At 44.5% G+C, this 19,192-nt stretch overlaps 2 protein-coding genes across 2 annotated transcripts in view; one reads left to right on the forward strand and one right to left on the reverse strand.

The window, feature by feature from the left end:
- The window catches only part of CCDC158 (coiled-coil domain containing 158), a 58,397-nt gene extending 49,060 nt beyond the window's left edge, over nt 1-9,337 (forward strand). Inside the window, exons 17-20 of the mRNA XM_023746370.1 lie at nt 2,457-2,577; nt 5,158-5,316; nt 6,773-6,880; nt 9,101-9,337. Coding sequence (XP_023602138.1) covers nt 2,457-2,577; nt 5,158-5,316; nt 6,773-6,880; nt 9,101-9,177 — 465 coding nt within the window. The 3' untranslated portion in view covers nt 9,178-9,337. The remainder of the gene's footprint in view (nt 1-2,456; nt 2,578-5,157; nt 5,317-6,772; nt 6,881-9,100) is intronic.
- A 4,446-nt stretch (nt 9,338-13,783) lies between these two features.
- Nucleotides 13,784-18,346, reverse strand: STBD1 (starch binding domain 1). Its single transcript, XM_006105294.3, has 2 exons — nt 18,073-18,346; nt 13,784-15,590 (listed from the first exon to the last, which is right to left on the reverse strand). Exons 1-2 carry the CDS (start codon nt 18,278-18,280, stop codon nt 14,746-14,748), a joined length of 1,053 nt encoding a protein of 350 aa, XP_006105356.1. The 5' UTR covers nt 18,281-18,346; the 3' UTR covers nt 13,784-14,745.
- Between the last annotated feature and the right edge of the window lie 846 nt (nt 18,347-19,192).

Below are 19,192 nucleotides of genomic sequence, written 5' to 3' on the forward strand. Positions count from 1 at the left end.
TCACCGATAAGGGTTTAATCTCCAACATTTATAGGGAACTCATACAACTTAACAAAAGGAAGATAAACAATCCAATCAAAAAATGGGCAAAGGACCTAAATAGACACTTTTTAAATAGACACTTTTCAAAAGAGGACATTCAGAAAGCCAAGAGACATATGAAAACATGCTCAAAGTCACTAATCATCTGAGAAATGCAAATCAAAACAACAATGAGGTACCATCTCACACCTGTCAGAATGGCTATCATCAACAAATCAACAAACGACAAGTGCTGGAGAGGATGTGGAGAAAAAGGAACACTCGTGCACTGCTGGTGGGAATGCAGACTGGTGCAGCCACTATGGAAGACAGTATGGAGTTTCCTCAAAAAGTTAAAAATGGAACTCCCATTTGACCCAGTGATCCCACTACAAGCTAATATCTTTTTAAAGTATGACACTTTGTAAACACTGTGTAATATGAAGTGGAGAATTCTCGTGATCTGTCTGCAATGTGTTAAGATACTGATATTTATTTATCCTATATAATAAAAGCCTAATATGCTAAGTGTCCAGTCGCCCATTCAACCAATCAAAGTGTAATGTGCTAATTATGTGCTAAGGCCGCTCAATCTCTCGCTATGATGTGCACTGACCACCAGGGAGCAGACGCTCTGACTGGTAGGTTAGCTTGCTGCTACCAGTCAATCAGGACTGATTCAGCTGATCAGGACTGAGCAAGACGGGCCGGACATGCCCTGGAGCCCTCCTGTGGTCCCTCACCAGCTGGCCAACCCCCTGTGTCCCTCCCTGGCCCTGATCATGCACCAGTAGGGTCCCTCGGCCTGGCCTGTGTCCTCTCACAATCCAGGACCCCTCAGGGGGGCACATTGACTGTTAGGTAGTTCCATCTACAGTGGGGCCTTGACTTACGAGTTTAATTCGTTCTGTGACGGAGCTCATAACTCAAATTACTTGTATGTCAAATCACTGTGATGTTCGCTGCGCCAGCTAGCGGTGGGGTATCTGAAGCTGGCTCGTAACCCGAATTTTTTTGAGCTTGCAACTCAAAGCAAAAAATTGGCCGAGAGACAGCTCGTATCTCAAAAAAACTCATTAGTCAGGACACTCGTAAGTCAAGGCCCCACTGTATCTATATAATAAAAGCCTAAGCAACCATTACAGCAGAACGACCAGAACAACCAGAACGACTGGTCACTATGATGTGCACTGATCACCAGGGGGCAGATGCTCAATGCAGGAGCTGCCCCCTCGTGGTCAATGCACTCCCACAGGGGGAGTGCTGCTCTGCCAGAAGCTGAGCTCACAGCTGGTGAGCACAGCGGCGGTGGCAGGAGCCTCTCCAACCTCCATGGCAGCACTAAGGAACAGCAAGCTGAGCGGTAAGGAGCGAGCAGGTGGGTGGTAAGGAGCAAGGGGTCCCGGAATGCGAGAGGGCGAAGGCCAGCCTGAGGGATCTCCCCCCGCACACCGCCCCCAGTGCACAGATTTCATGCACTGGGCCTTTAGTTTAAAAATAACAAAGTGTATTGCATGTTGCCATAATAATTTATTTTATTATAGCTATATTTTCTTTTTTTAATATATTTTATTGATTTTTTACAGAGAGGAAGGGAGAGAGATAGAGAGTTAGAAACATCGATGAGAGAGAAACATCGATCAGCTGCCTCCTGCACATCTCCCACTGGGGATGTGCCCACAACCCAGGCACATGCCCCCGACCGGAATCGAACCTGGGACCCTTCAGTCCGCAGGCCGACGCTCCATCCACTGAGCCAAACCGGTTTCCGCAACATAGCTATATTTTCAAACAAACAATCATTGAGAAGGTGTTGTTTCACAATTTAATGCATGGTTTTAAAAAGATAGCTGGATTCTCCTGTCTGCATCTGCGTTTACTTGGCTATGATGTCAGATGTCATGGAGCCTCTGTGAAACTCACTGTACACTTGTAAGAGATTGAGAGTTAAAAAGCAAATGTCTTGGTATTATAGTGAAAATTTCCAAAGACTTATTGACCTCTCAGACCCTGCAAGGGAACCACCTTGAGAACTGCTGCCATAATATTCTCCTACAGGTACCAACCCACAGAGCTCTGTGGATTTTTCAACTCACTGAGTTAAATAAATCTGATACTTTTGTAAAGTGATACTACTATTGCTAAGAGAGATTTTTTCTTTTTTTTTTCTCTTTTAAATAAGTCTTAGAATCCATGAGAGAAAGATTTGGATTTTATAGCTCCTATTACACAAAAGTGAATTTTCTAGCTAGGATTATATGCTATTACATTTTCATTTTGCAAAATGTTCCTGGGCACTGAATGCATAGAGTGCAACTTTGGGTCTCCCTCACAGGGTTTCCTAGGGCTTTGGCAGGTTAGGGTAGGGACTGCCACCTTGAGTTCATATTTAAGCCCTCACTGTTGCCGGCATTAGCTTGCTTCTGTCCACCAAGATTAGCACTGTTTTTGAAATGGAGTGTTTGCATGGCCATTCTTATGCTTCCAGAGAGCCAGTCGCATTGCATGCAGGAGAGCTGGAAGACCCCTCGAGCTGCTTTGCATTCCCCTCTACAGGTGAGTTTCCAATGAAAGCACTGAAGCGGGCTGCTTAACACCCCACAGTGGCTCCCTATTTCCACGAGGACACAGATTAACACTGTTACAGTAGCCTGTACATTGCTGTGAAGTCTCTGGTCTCATTCCTGCTCTCCCCATTTTCCAAATCTGCTTCATCCATCCTTGAATTGTTCTTGAACATCCCAGGCAGCTTCTGGTCAGGGCCTTCCCACCACTGTTCCTCCACATTGCTAACCCCTCACCACCTTTGGAGCCTTTGCTCAAATGTCACTTTCCCAGTGAGACTCTCACAATCTTATTTAAAAATGTTACCCTCCCGCCGAAACCGGTTTGGCTCAGTGGATAGAGCGTCGGCCTGCGGACTGAAAGGTCCCAGGTTCGATTCCAGTCAAGGGCATGTACCTGGGTTGCGGGCACATCCCCAGTAGGAGATGTGCAGGAGGCAGCTGATCGATGTTTCTCTCTCATCGATGTTTCTAACTCTCTATCTCTCTCCCTTCCTCTCTGTAAAAAATCAATAAAATATATTTTTAAAAAAATGTTACCCTCCCATACTCCTAGAGCCCCTTATCTTTTCTTTTATTAGCTTGCACATATTTTAATATGCTATATAACTGACTAATTTATGTTGTTCATTGTGTGTCATTCCTGCTAGACAAAAGCTGCACAAGGGCAGATGTCTCTAAGAGTTCGGTTGCCTGATCTATCTCCCAGGCACTTAGAACCTCCCTGGCGCATAGCAGGTGCTGAATTAATACTTACAGCATTGATGAAAGGAAAAGGAGAAGAATTGGGACAGATGGTTCTCCATATAATTTCCGAAGACTTATAGACAAAATGTTCTTTATACCAGTAAATATAAGGAGATCGGGGAAGAGATTGAAAGATAACAGAATCTGTTGAAAAGCAAAACGGCATAACTGAGACTAAAAATGGAAAAGAAGCCCTGTCCAGTTTGCTAAGTGGTTAGAGCATCGGTCCACAGACCGAAGGGTTGCAGGTTTGATTCCTGGTCAAGGGCATGCAACTCGGTTGCAGATGCAATCCCAGGCCCCATTAGGGCGAATACAGGAAGCAATGTGTCTTTCTCACGTTGATGTTTCTTTCTCTCCCTCTCTCTCTCTCTCCCCCCATTTCCTCCTCCCCTTTCACTCAAAAATTCATTGGAAAAAATATCCTTGGGTGAGGATTAAAAAACAATAAAAATAAAAAAGGAAAAGAAAAAAAAATGGTACAAAGGAAAGCATTATTAAATATATATATATATATATATATATATATTACTGAAATCATACTCACAAACATGATAGACCCCCTAGAGAAAATTTACACAAAAGGAATATTTAACACTAAGAAAGATAAAAAGTAATTATAGAAAACATGTTAGATTTGGAAGGCAAGGGCAAATGGGCAAATAGACACATAATCGGTATTTCTATGAAAGACAACAAGATAAATGGGAAAAATTAAACTAAATGATGGTTATTCAACAAAAGTATAGCTGTAAATCTGGACAGTGATAATGTAAATAGGCAAAATTGAGATATGAGGTGAATGAGATATGAGAAAAGGTAAGCTTTTGAATTTTCTTTTATAGAGAAGTATATATAAAATCAAAATAAAATATTCTTTAATAAATACAAGCTCAATTTATAAATAATCTTTAACTTGTGATAAATCTTAAGAACTAATATTTGAAGAAAAAAGCATTTATTTGAAATTTAGCAATTTCTTTATGTTTGCTTCACTTATATGTTTTTATTATTGTTTTATGCAAGAGAATACAAGATATATCCTTGCCTTATTAGATTAATATAAATGAGTGCTTTTACCTTTTCTTATACATTTTGAGTACTTTAGAATACGTTAACTCCATTCACTGCTCTTCCAATTTATATTCAATTATTATCACATATTTTCATTATAAATGTAAATACCACAATGGATAACTTTTATGTTTTGTACGGTTAATATTCATTTAAATAAACCCACATAGTTACACTTTATCTTCTATCTAATATTATTTCACTTATGCCTTTAATGTTCCCTTTAATGTAAGTCTTCTGGGAACATATTTTCTCAGTTTCTGTTTTTCTGAACTTGTCTTTATGCTCATTTTTGAAGAATATCTTTTGCTGAGTATAGAATTCTAGGGTTGACATTTTTCCTTCACTTTGAAAATATTCCATTGTTTCTACGAAGAGATGAACTCTAAATTTATTGGTTGCTCATTTAAATGTAATTTGTCTTTTTTGCCCTTCTGGCAGCTTTAAGATTGTTTTTGTCTTTGTTTGTTTGCTTTTTAGCAGGTTTTATCGGTACGTTGAGATGTGGTTTTCTTTATATAGAAGAGCCTGTTTGGTTTGTGCAGTCATGCTGTGTGAATCATGCTGGTCTGTGCCTCCATTGTCCAGACCTGTGGGTTCTACCTCAAGCCCTGGGTGTCTACTAGGACAGCCTTTCTCCCTCCCCCCATCATTGGAAACATTTTCTCATGAAAGTTTGACTTGTTGAGAAGTGTGGCATACTATTTTTAATTAAATCTGTGCTTTTTCTTTTGTTCTTGCAAAATTTTAGTCAATCCATCTGTGAAAAATTCAGCTACTCGGTCATTCCATTCTTCTCCTAAGAAGTCTCCGGTTCACTCCCTCCTAACTAGTTCGGCTGAAGGTTCCATATGTTCCACATCTCCATACAGGTCGGCCAAAACGATCCATTCAGCTGACTCTGTTAAAGGTAAGAATCACCTGATATCACCGATGAGATTAATTGATTTCCCTGCTCTGGTAAACTGAAAGTTCCTTTTTATAATCAGAATAAGATTTTATTTGGTGTTCTTATATGCAAGTTCTGATAGCTAGCTGTGCAACTTAAGTGGGTCTGATTTAAATAATAGCTATTGTGTATACACATATGCACACACCCCTTAGTAAATATACATAGACATACGTAAATATTATCTCTTTCTTTCTCTGTCACAAATAATGATTTTTTCTATTTGTAATAAGATTTTGGGTCTTCTTTTCAATGTTGTGACTTCTCTTATTTACATTCTCTGAAATCCCAGCCCTCTTCTGTCCGTGCCTTTGTAAATGCAAGTGTCTATCATGCAAACTTTCCAGAATGTTCTCATTTTTTATTCTAAGTTCTTTTTGTGTGTGTGCTAAGACAGATGGGAAAATGTTTGATTTAGAATAAGTATCTGATAATCAGTGGATGTTCAATAAATAAATGTTGACTTGAACCTGAAGTGTTTTTCATCCTGTGTGACAGTGAGTCAGAGGACCCGGCTCTCGGGTATCATTCCCACTGACAAGGGGTACACTAGGCAAATTGTCGCATCAGAGACTAAGACTAAAATTAAAATCTTGAAATCGCCAATTGAGTATTTTTTAGAGATTGACAAAACTTAGCATCCTTATTAGAGAATAGCTTGCATGTACCTAGCCCAGTGATGGCGAACCTTTTGAGCTCGGCGTGTCAGCATTTTGAAAAACCCTAACTTAACTCTGGTGCCATGTCACATATAGAAATTTTTTGATATTTGCAACCATCATAAAACAAAGACTTATATTTTTGATATTTATTTTATATATTTAAATGCCATTTAACAAAGAAAAATCAACCAAAAAAATGAGTTCGCGTGTCACCTCTGACACGCGTGTCATAGGTTCGCCATCACTGACCTAGCCCCTCCTCAGTAACTCCTGCCACATTTATTCTCGGCTCACTGCGGCCAGGTGAGCATCCAGGCTGCCCTCTTCCATCTTATAACCACCCCCTCATTCAGGTGACAGCAGCTAAAATGCGCACTCGGCCTCACACACCTTCAGGAATGTCACCAGTGTCAGTATTGAATCTTGCTCTTCCAAACTCTAAGGTCATGGAACTCTAAGGTTTGTTATGAAAAGCTGTCATTTACAATGCAGAATATATCATTAAACAAAAAGTATTTCTCTCACTCATCCCATTTAATGCTGTGTAGTTAAATAAGAGTAAATCAGCTTGGTTTAAAACAAAATAAGTTAGCATTGCAGTGTTTAGATAAGACACTTCTTTATTTTAAAATAGGTTTTCATAGGTTAAGGTTTTCATTATTTGAAAGGAACAGTTGTTTAACCTGTAATTGAAAGATTTCTAAAATATATATTAAATAGATTTTTAATATCACATCTAAGCAATTTTCTAATAGCTTCACAGTCTCAGCCAATAGAAACCACAGGAAAAACATGCAGGAAGCTTCAGAACAGACTGGAAAGCTTGCAAACTCTGGTGGAAGATTTACAGTTGAAGAACCAAGGTACAGTGCACATTTGGCGAGATCTTCCTTGCTCAAAAGAATGCTCCCCTTCCCTGCAGGTGAAGCCTCCTATCTATTGACCCGCTGTAAAGCATCCTGAATAAGCAGTCTTAAGCAACATATAAGGGTCTGAACCCTGACCAACCCCTGGATTAATTGTGTGACCTTAGGCGGGTCACTGTAGTCCTGCTCTACTGTAGATAAGCATTTGTGTGGCAATAGCTAGGGTATGATTGCGGTCAGTAGCCAGAAAACAAACAGCAGTACACAGCCTACACAGGGCTTTGGGCAGCATGGACTGTACGCGACTCTGCCACAGGCTGCTCTGTCTGTGGAGCAGCCCTCTCTGTCTCACTGCTTCACTAATAACTTCCACCTTAAAGAAAGAGAGACTAGGCCACATAAAAAAAACAAACCACTTATAAATACCCTAAAGCTGTTTGGATGAGACGTTATTGTACTCTGCAAATCACAGGCAACACTTAGGCATACGTGCTAAGTGGATGCTCCTGTGCATAGGGGAGGATTTGCATATGTTCCCATGGGCTTGGGAGGGCTATCTCGCTCTATGCTTTTCTGACATAGATTCATGAATCCTGGAGCCTCTTTTCAGAGGGAAGTTCACTTTGAAGTATACAGGTTATTCTATCTTCTCAGCTCTAGAGAAGTAAGATGCAGATGAAGGATATTTTTCTAAGAACAAATCCTTATAAGATAAATTTAACTTTGTTAATCATTATCACTGCTATTAGCATTTATTGAGCATTTTCCAGCTCTGTGGCAGGCCCTGTTCCCAGAGCTTTACTGATGTTTTCTCCATGTGGCCCTCACAACAACTGGGACGTGGGCACTAATGTTACGTCACTTAAAACTACCAGTAAGATCACAGTCAATAAAGCCCAAGTCACATGAGCAGTAGAGCTGGGACTTCATCTCCGTAATTTCCAACTCCGAAATCCATGTTTTACCAAATTATTATGTAAAAAGGTTCCAGATCCCTTATAACAGGGGTCCTCAAACTTTTTAAACAGGGGGCCAGTTCACTGTCCCTCAGACCGTTGGAGGGCCGGACTATAGTTAAAAAAACAAACTATGAACAAATTCCTATGCACACAGCAGCTGCAAAAACACCCGGCGGGCCGGATAAATGTTTTCGGCGGGCCGCATGTGGCCCGCAGGCCGTAGTTTGAGGACCCCTGCCTTATAATGACACCAGACCCTGTGGGGATAAATATCAGAAAATGTTTGATTTTAAGTTATTGTGAGCTTTTCAAAGAAGATGCAGTATCTCCTTGGCTTCATTTTTAGCACGCTTTGATTGATACTACTGGGTTTATTTGAGTAATGCCACCATTTAATAGTTCAAATGAGAGACTTGTCGCATTTGTTTAAAAATATATAAAGACCTTTATATTGGATACATTGTCTGGATGGGATGTCTCTTGGAAATTATGAAACAAATATGTTTTAGAGAATTTGGGGAGCATTTGTCTAAAGTGCACATATGCCTTGGCCCAGAAATTCCATTTCTAACAATTTTTTCTATAAGAAGTAATTCTACAAATGCACTAAGGTTTGTTTACAAAAGTATTTCCTGTAACATTGTTTAAAAGCAAAACGAAGAAAGCAACTTTTAAAAATGTGTTTATTACCATATTGGTACATCCATATAATGGAATACTGTGCAGTCATAACAAATGTGAGCTGAACGGGGAAGATGTTAACATTTTGTTAAGTGAATAAAGCAAGCTACAGAACAAGTTATACTACATTTCCGTTTATGTAAAGAAGAAACTCGTGTGTGTGTGTGTGTGTGTGTGTGTGTGTGTGTGTGTACACAGGTATGCATGAAGATATTCACCAGACTGTTTACAGCGATGACCTCAAGGGAGTGGGCTCAACAGGTGAAGGGAGCAGAGACAAAGACTGACTTGCATCTCTGTACACTTCTGAGGTGTTCAGATTATTAACAATAGTATGCATTTCTTCTATCATAATAATTATCATGCTCATTAAAATATCTGAACTAGTAGAGACTTATCTTTAGCTCTGTTCCATAACATATGTTTTCAAAAATATACTACTTTGCATTTTTAAGAACTTCTTGAGCTCAGAATGCATGTATTCTACAGTAGCAAGCTGACCTTTTAAAAAGCACATAATAGAATTAAAGCCTCAGTAAATGTTGTTATTCTAACTTTGTTTTATCAACATTTTCAGCAATGTCTTCAATGATAAGAAATCAAGAAAAGAGAATACAGAAAGTGAAAGACCAGGAAAAAATGTTACTAAAGTGATACATTGCTTGCCTATTCTTTACAGAGATATGATGACAAATTAATTGTGGTGTTACTTATAAATAGTGCTCTGCAAACTTTTTTCTTTTTATGTGAAATTTTAATTAAAGATACCCTGTCTTGTAAACTCTATTTTGAAATAAACTATTCTTGAATGCTCTCCCAGTAAAACTTCAAGCAGTACTCACTAGTTGTGAAAGTATTCATAACTTAAAATGTATTACTTTGTGCTAGTGTGTTAGAATTATTATGCCTTTTTTCTCTCTCTCTCTCTCTCTTTTTTTTTTTTTTACTGGTGCTGAAGCAATAGTGTGTTTTTTTTCCAACTTAAAAAACAATATTTACATGGAAGTGAAAGATGTGGTATAATGCCCGGAACAGGGCAGACTCTGACACATGACAGGGATTCCAGCTGTGACCCTGAACTCTTTGTTCTATCATTATCAGTGGCTGTGATCAGACAACAAAATATTGGGCCCCTGATCAAAACTTCTGGAAAAGTTTCTCTTTTGCATATTAATAACTATAAAGAAAGAAGACACGTATTATTCTTCAGTTAGTAGGTAACTTCTACGGATTGAATGGGTTCAGTCTGCCTTAATTAGATTTTAACAAATTAGGGGTTTTGTATGTGGAGCGTTTCCTAACACCAATAACCAATTCTCTGTGGACACTGACTGACGTCCTCCGAGTCAGCTCAGTTCTGGCACTATCTGGAGTTAAGGTCAGCTTCTACAGACTTAAGGGCGCGGTCGCACAAGACTGCCTCCCAGTGCACGTGGCAATAGAAAGGCACAGACCACCGTACTTTTTGACTGACAGGTTATAAAGTGGGGGTTCCCACAACCTCCTCCCGAGTTTCAGTAATTTGCTAGAATGGGTCACAGAACTTAGGAAAGTGCTTTAGTTACTGTTACTGGTTTATCATAAAGGAAACAATTCAGGAACAACCAAGTGCCAGAGATGCATAGGGCAAGGGGTGCACCTGTGCATGAAGCGTCCACGCCCTCTCAGGGTGTGCCCCCTCCCAGCACTTCAGTGTGTTCACCCAAAAGCTCATTAAATCTCCTGACGGTCATGAGCCGCTTAACAGCAGGGATACATTCTGAGAAATGTGTTGTTTGTTGATTTCATCATTGTGCGAACATCATACACATGCATAAGAAGATATAGTCCACTACACACCTGTTATATGGTATAACTATTGCTACAAGCCTGTACGGTACGCTACTGTACTGAATACTTTAGGCAATTATAACACAACTAGAGGCCCGGTACACAAAAATTTGTGCACTCAGGGGAGTCCCTCAGCCCAGCCTATGCCCTCTTGCAGTGCGGGACCCCTCGAAGGATGTCCACCCCAGTGGGGACCCTCATCCCATGGAGGTTTGGCCAGCCTGGGTGAGGGGCTGATGGCTGTTTTCAGGCTGGCCACACCCCCTTTAGGGTGGGGGGTCCCCACTGGGGTGCCTGGCCAGTCTGGGTGAGGGGCTGAGGACTGTTTTCAGGCTGGCCAAGCACCCTGGTGACATAAGCTCCCAGCCTCTCCTTTTTTTCTTTTTTATTCTGAGATTTATTTACCTTCTATAATTGAAACTTCGTTGCCTTTAACGGAGGCCTACAGAAAGCTTGGCTTCCTCCATCGCCAGGGGCAACCCACTCCTGCTTGCTCCAGCTCAGTGGACACAGCTGGCTGAAAGCAGGTATCTGGGGTTTATTTACCTTCTATAATTGAAACTTTGTTGCTTTCAGTGGAGCTCAGAGCCTGGCCATGGCAGGCGGGGAAGCTTGGCTTCCTCCATCACTGGGGCAACCAAGCCGCCTGCTTGCTCCAGGTCCGTGGCTGCTGGCCGCCATCTTGGTTGGGTTAATTTGCATATAGACGCTCTGATTGGCTGGTGGGTATAGCTTAAGGCGTAGCAAAAGTACGGTCAATTTGCATGTTTGTCTTTTATTAGTATAGGATGGTAAGTACTTGTGTATCTAAAAATAGAAAAGGTATAGTGGAAATATGAAAACTATGATATAAAGATAAAAAGTGGTCACCTTGCCCTAACCAGTTTGGCTCAGTGGATAGAGTGTCGGCCTGTGGACTGAAAGGTCCCAGGTTCGATTCTGATCAAGGGCATGTACCTTGGTTGTGGGCACATCCCCAGTAGGAGGTGTGCAGGAGGCAGCTGATCGATGTTTCTCTCTTGTCGATGTTCCTAACTATCTCTTTCCCTTCCTCTCTGTAAAAAATCAATAAAATATATTTTTTTAAAAAAGTGGTCACCTGTGTAGAGCACTTATCATAAATTAGATGGAGTTTGCAGGACTGGAAGTTGCTCTAGGTGAGTCGGTGAGTGAGTGGGGAGTGAATGTGAAGTTCTAGGACTACTGTCCCCCATTGTAGACTTTATAAACCCTGTACACTTAGACTACACTAAAATTACAAAACAACATGAGAGTAAATCAAGCACAAGAGAAAATGATGCAATCAAGAGATTTAGTAAACATGAGATGAGGCTGCTGCCAGAGTAACAGAGCATACTCTTTTTCAGTGAACTTTTTTTTATAAGTAGAAAGAGTATGTTCTACAGTGATGATAACAAGTATAGTGTAGTAAATACATAAGCCAGTAACATAGTCGTCTATTATTGTTATCAAGTATTATGACTGTGCATAATTGTACGTGCTGTACTTTGATACGATTGGCAGCGTGGTGGGTTTGTTCACACCAGCATCACCGCAAGTACTTGAGTTATGCTATGATGTGAGGATGGCCACCACCTCACTAGGCGACAGGTATTTCTCAGTTCCATTATAATCCAGTTCCATTATAATCCAGTTCCATTATAATCCAGTTCATGGTTGACCAAATCATCTTTATGGGGCACTTTACTTATTCAAGGATTTTTAGAGCTCATTCTCCTGAGATTGGTGGGTGGGGCTGAAAGTTCCAAACCTCTAATCACTACTACTTTCTGGTGACCAGCTTCACCCCAGGGATATATAAGGGCTCCCCCATAAATCGCCTCATTAGCATAAACTCAGGTGTGATCACAGGGCCTCTCTGTGAATAACAAAAGACACTCCCTGGTCTCAAAAAATCCCAAGGGTTTAATGAGCTCAGTGCGAGGAACCTGGGACAAAGACTAAATATATTTATTATACCATATTATGCCACATGTGTGAACCAAACAAAATGAGACAAGTAGAACATATACAAAAATGTTCCAATTGTGCCAAAGACAGTAGGGACCATGTGGCAGGAGGCTGGCTGTCCCAGTCGGCACCTACTCCTTGCCTGGCACAGACCTCACTGAGAAACAGCTGCCCAGCTGGAGGCTGTCTCCCAGCCCCCTGCCCTCCACCACAGGCACCTTGCTTGCGGACAGAGCAGTATGCATCACTCTCTGGCCAAAAGTCCTAGTAAGCCTTCATGGTTTCATTTCATTTCCCCTTCGGTGGGCTGGCCACCGAGGACAGGGAGGCCCCAGGGGACAGTAGGTGACAGTCTCTACAAGAGCTGCCCTCCTGCCAGGAAAACCCAGTGCCCACTGCTTCGTGAGTAAGAAATAAACTTGCCACAGCCTTCTCGCAGGGATGGTGCCTGGGCAGGGCGGGTGCCAGCCTGTCCAGTGCAGGTAATAAACTAGTAGGGCATACGGACCCTCCCACACACACACACACACACACACACACACACACACACACTTAGTACTCTAAGCAATCAATTTTTAATAAAAATTTTAAAAATGAGTAGTATTGTAAGTATCTCTTAAAGCAATTGGATTTACTGGAAGATTAACTTTTATTTCATCAGGTAATGATAAAATGGCCAATAAGAGAACTCTAAAGATTTCTATTATAAATTGTTTTACCTTTAATTTTACCAAATAGAAATGCTTGGGCATTCAGGGCAGTAACAGAAGATGCCTCACTGGTAGAATGTTGACTTCATTATGACGTACACAGCAACTCAACATCATAATGCTATGAGCCAAAAAATCGGACATAGCTCTTTTAAGCACTTTCTGACACTATTTTCAGTTGGGTTTAAGCTTTTTTTCTGCAAAGATCATCTATAACCAAAATTAAACAATGTTTCACCAAAAGGTGTTAACACTTAAAGTTGTTTTAACATATAAGAGTTCATTTTCAAGTACAGGCATGCATACTATCCCTCTAAAGGTACAGTTTTACAAGAAATATTCTAAAACTGTGTCTCCAAAGGGAGGAGAAAAACAGACTTCTCTGTCTCCTGGTGTTTGCTTTTTCTCTTTGTTATTAATGAAGGAAAATATTAGTATTTTTATTTTTTTTAAATATATTTTTTTATTGATTTTATTTTACAGAGAGGAAGGGAGAGGGATAGAGAGTTAGAAATATCGATGAGAGAGAAACATCGATCAGCTGCCTCCTGCACACCCCCCACTGGAGATGTGCCCACAACCAAGGTACATGCCCTTGACCGGAATCGAACCTGAGACCTTTCAGTCCGCAGGCCGACGCTCTATCCACTGAGCCAAACCGGTTACGGCATATTTTTATATCAAAGCTATTATGGTACCAAGATTTAGACAAATAATCCAGACATTTAATAAATATATTAAAACTCTGGTTTTATTATTTTGGTTATAATAGCAAAGTTTGAATGCTTATTTCTTCTCAGAGCAAAGACACACTTCTCTCTCATTGGCCTGCTGCATTTGGTTACCCAAGACAGCCACTGATATGAAAGGAGAGGGGAGCAGGTGAAACCATTGCTGTGGGACAGCCCACCCCCCGGTTGGTCCTTGCCGTGGGCACAGATGGTTCCACAACAGCCCAGGAGTAAATGATGGGTGTGTCCCTCCCTGCAGTCAGGTGTGCCTACCTGTACCTCCCAGTGCTCTAAGAGCTAGCATTCAGGCCACCTGGCTAGCCCACACCTCAACCCCATTTCTGTTCCCTTTCCTCCTGGGCTGCTCTTGATGATGGACTCTGATTAGGCCCTTGTTTCTACACTAGCCTTTGATTACATGACAAAGACATACTTGCTACCTTCAAACCATACCAGGCAGGTAAAATCAAGCCAAAAACATTGGGAAATCTCATAACCTTCCTAATCACATCTAGTTGACCAGATGTTCAGAGTTCCATATGGTGGCAACTATTTTTAAACATAAAGTGTATAGTACATGTAGTGAAGAGCTCTTTCTCCAGCTGCACCACAAGGACATCAACTTGTTTCGCTCCCCTGCTTTAAGGATCACCCAAAGGCTCAAGCTTGAACCCTGTGCAGTGGTTAGCTTTTGTGCTCCCTGACCAAGCTTAGCCATGTCACTCCCCAAGGGGCCCAAGCCCTATAGTATTGATGGGTCAGCATAATCCATCCACCACGGCCACAGAAAAAGCCCACACTCACTGGAAGCATTATCCACGTACATATTTCTGCACATTAAACAAAAGCCACTAGCAAATCTGAAACAACTCGGCTAAACTTGGAGTTATACCTCCTTTATTTCCGATTATTGAGTGTGCTCCACAACCTGAGCCCCTTCCACATTCTACAACGGTTTCTTCAATCCCCTGCAAACCGCATCAGTGAACCCCCCAGCACTTGTGAACCAACGTATCCTCGCGGCCAACGTGCAGCAGCCTATTGCTGCATTCTTCCCAGCGAGTAACTTGCCCGTTCTCCACCACCACAAACTTCCACTCGACCACTGTATCTGCTGGCAGGGAGACAGAACGAGACCAGAGCCCCCCCGAGCTGTACTGGAGGGGGAGGTAAGTGGTCCATCTCCCAAGCCTCTCATGGTCTCCAGTGATGGCAATGAACTGCACCCTAGTGCTGGTGATATAATGGATCTGGAACCTGACACTAACTTGCTGAGACTCTGAAGTCATCATTACTATCCTTTTTGTCTTAACATCCACTTCCTGACCACTGGCTTCCACAAGACTGTTTCTGCCATAGTCCGCTCCCTGGTTCGGGCTTAATGTTGGAGCCTCAAGACTGCCACCCAAGCCAATATCCCCCCAAGACGAGTGCCTGGACACCATCTCCCAGTCCTCCGAGTCCTGTCTGTCCAGCTGGGCAAGGCTCACGTCTTCTTCACCTCTGTCCACGAGCAGGTTGCTAGAAGGCAGCGTCTCTGCCAAACATGGAATCGCGTTAGCAGGCATCTCTCGTCCTTTTTGGAATCCCCATTTTTCCATAAGAGATTCATGACTTTCACTGCCTGAAGCTTCTACGTGGCCTCCGATCGCAGATGTAGCTACAGATTGTGCGTCTGGAAACCATCCCAAAGGAGCATGCTGTCTTGAATTGTCATGGTCACCGTGTTCTCCAGGAGGACTCTGCATTCTCCACGCTGCTTCCTGCACGCTGCCGGGGCCTTTGGTCTCTGAAACCAAACACCCGTTGCTCTCTTGAAGATGCTCTATAAAGACAGAATGTAACAGTCAGTTCTCGTGAGAGGAAATGAAGTTGGGCTGGGGAAATAGGTTTAGTCATTGAAGATTTTACCACTCATCTATCTGCAGTTCACAAAATCTATCCCTATTAAAGTCAGGTACCTCATCACCTAGCTCAGACACTGACCCAATACGGTCTGTGTGCTAAGAATATGCATGTGTGCCCAACAATAAAAGGCACATCCAGGAGTGCCGAGGAAGTGGCAAGTGTACAGGCAGAAGAGTACAGTCCTCAACTTCCGAATTCCAGGCCATACTGGCGTGTACCCACGTCAGGTTGTTTGGCACCTGTCATCAGAAGACGTACAGCCTGTGGAGTGAAGGGCTGGATGGCTACCCTACAACCCGCAGAGTGCACTCGTGCTCTCAGGAACTGTGGGCAGCCCAGGGGCCAGCGCTCACAGATGCTGGCAGCTGCCGGTGGGAGAACACACAGGACAGCAGTGCCTCATGGGCAGGAGCTGGGGGGAGGGTGATAGAAGAGGGCTGTTCTCTTTGCCAACCCCATGTGCATCAGGAAGCTCTTCAACAAACCATTGGCTTTTTACATCCCCTCATACTCAATGCTTTTAAAAATGTTCTTAAAAGTACACAATCCAAGCTCTCTAAAGACTCAGTTTCCTTCTTGGTCACCTCCTTGATAGTCTAAATTGTTCCCTACAAGATCAAAATCTCCAGTCATACAATCATCCAAATGGGGTTTTTTTGTTGTTATTTTGTTTTAAGATTTATTTTTATTTTTTAATATATTTTTATTAATTTCAGAGAGGAAGGGAGAGGGAGAGAAAGATAGAAACATCAATGATGAGAGAGAATCATTGATCAGCTGCCTCCTGCACACCCCCAACTGGGGATCAGGATCAAGCCTGCAGCCCTGGCTTGTGCCCTTGACCGGAATCAAACCCGGGACCCTTCAGTCTGCAGGCCAACACTCTATCCACTGAGCCAACCCAGCTAGGGCTGTTTTAAGATTTTTAAAAATAGATTTTTATTTTTTTTATTATTATTTTTTTAAAGATATTTTATTGACTTTTTTTACAGAGAAGAAGGGAGAGGGATAGAGAGTTAGAAACATCAATGAGAGAGAAACATCGATCAGCTGCCTCCTGCACACCCCCTACTGGAGATGTGCCCGCAACCAAGGTACATGCCCCCGACCGGAATCGAACCCGGGACCCTTCAGTCCACAGGCCGACGCTCTATCCACTGAGCCAAACCGGCCAGGGCTAAAAATAGATTTTTAGAGAGAGAAGAAGGGAGAGGGAGAAGGGAGAGGGAGAGAAACATCAATGTGAGAGTGGAGCATCAACCAGCTGCCTCCTGCATGACCCCAATGGGACATGTGCCCTGACTGAGAATTGAACCAGCAACCTTTCGGGGCACTGGACAAAACCAAACCAACTGAACCACACTGGCCAGGGCACAGATGGGTTTTTTTTTGAGGGATATGGAAGGGTGTGAGGGAAAGTAGTCTTTAATTTTCTCTTTAATGGTGGGATTGGAAGACACAAACAAATATTATTGAATTCCCCGAATCTTTCAACCTGAAACATAGGATCAGATAAAGGAAAACGAGCTCTCTGCTCACCCAAACCAACGGCAGGAAGGCACAGGGGCAGACCTTCAAGTTCACAGATGTCATCACTGGCAGGCTGGAGAGGCCATGGCGACTTGCCCAGGAGACACTGGAAAGTAAGGTCTCTGCCAGTGCTCCTACTTCGCCTGGCATGCCCTCTCCAAAATGTGGAGATTTAACCCTGCATGGCCATTCTACTCATGGAGTCGGGTCCCCTATTCAGTGTCCTGTTTAAGTCCTTTCCCCCCGGGGTGAGGCAGCCCTGCGCTGTTGTGGTGAGCGTGGGGGAGGGCCCGCAGAGCCTTCGTGGCCAGAGTCCAACCTGAACTTTGCTTTCCAGACAGAAGCACCCAGATAGCGGGAGGTGCCCCCCCGCGGGTGTTCCCAAGCCCAGCTCTTCCACGGCGGCGTGAGGGTGGGAGGACCTGAGTCTGTGGGATTGAGACTGAGAACATGTCCCTGCTCCATCAGAGGTTGAAGAGGGTTGCATGGGTCCCCCAAACCTCCCACTCCTTTCCGAAGTCCGGGAGGGGCGCCGCCACTGCAGCCGCCCTCACTGCGCCTCGCGCCGCCGGGCAGAGCCCAGGCCCACGAGAGGGACAAGGGCAGGTCCTCAGGGTCGGTCCCTGGGGACAGAGGCGAGGCGGGGCGCCGTCCTAGGAGGAACCGCCGGGGCATCCTAAGGGGTTCGGGAGAAGGCGAGAAACCCGTGCGGTGCGTGCGCACCAGCCTGGGAACTACTGGGAGGGTCCTAGCCGGTGGGAAAGTTCGTCCCTGGAAATGAATGCTCCAGGTGGGCATGTTCCTCCCTCGGCGAATTTCAGAGCCCTTGGCAGATCTGCCCTGGAGACGCGGAGAGGAAGGCACAGCACCTGGTTTGGTGATCGGCTCCCGCCTGGAAGGTCCCGGGCTCAGTCCGCTGCCGCCACTCTGATCGCCTCCGGCCGACGCAGCCTTTCCCAGAGCGGCGTCCTTCTCCCGCTCCGCGTCCCCCTTATTTCCCTTGTCGCGCATCAGCCAGATGAACAGCGCTCCGGCCAGACCCCCTCCGACCAGCAGGGCGGACCAGACGGCGCCCATGGCTGCGAGGCCGCAGCTCGGGACACGAAGGCGACAGGGACCCGGGCTCGGTTCACGAACGCAAAGCCACACCTACCCGCGCGCTCCAGCCTTTTACGGTCCCCGTTGGCCGCACTCCGCGCGGAGCCCAGCCCTCTGCGCCTGAAACTTTCCCAGCCCCGCCCCCCGCCCCGCCCCGCCCCGGGGCTGCAGCCCCACGCTGTGGCTTGGCGGCTCGAGCGCTTTCCTTTCCGGCGTTCTGCATTTTCGACACCGCCAGTCGCCGGGTCGAGTGCTCCGGGTGCCCCGTTCCACGTGTGTTTCACACGCGTCAAGAATCCACGTGTGCACAGCCGCCGTGCGCAAAGCGGGTCCAGGTCCACCGCCTTCCCTTCTCACGCCGCTGCCCGCTAGGCCAGCCCTGCCTCGGCCAGCGCCCGGCGCCTCGGAGCCCGCTCCGCGTGGACACTCGCAGCGCGGCCAGCTGGAGGCGGGAGCTTCCCGGAACTTAGACACCGGAGAGGCCGAGGTGCGGTGACGCGCGGGACTGGGGCTCCGGCTGGAAAGGTAGCCCAGCGCGCGGGTGGGGTGAGCGGGGTGCACTGCAGGCGCATTGAGAGGAAACCCGGAGACATAGTGGAAGCTCTATTCGACCGCCAGTTGGGGCGCTTAGCCTCCCCAAGCCTCAGCTCAAAGGATTGGACTGAGAGCCATCCCTCTATAAATGCCAGTCATCTCAACCACTTCCAGTCGTTGCTGCTTCCTGGACCTCTTTTCCAGGTGTGTGGTTGTGGGAAACCGCCTATTGTCTTCTCTAGCAGAGAGGTGAGGACACGGAGCCGGGAAAGCTGGTGACCCTTGAAGCCCTGGCAAAGGTCAGGGCTATGCACCCACTGTTTAGTCCAGACAATGGTAGCTGAAGCAACTTCCCAC

This window comes from Myotis lucifugus, unplaced genomic scaffold, assembly GCF_000147115.1.
Source record: "Myotis lucifugus unplaced genomic scaffold, Myoluc2.0 scaffold_664, whole genome shotgun sequence".
NCBI classification, from domain to species: domain Eukaryota; kingdom Metazoa; phylum Chordata; class Mammalia; order Chiroptera; family Vespertilionidae; genus Myotis; species Myotis lucifugus.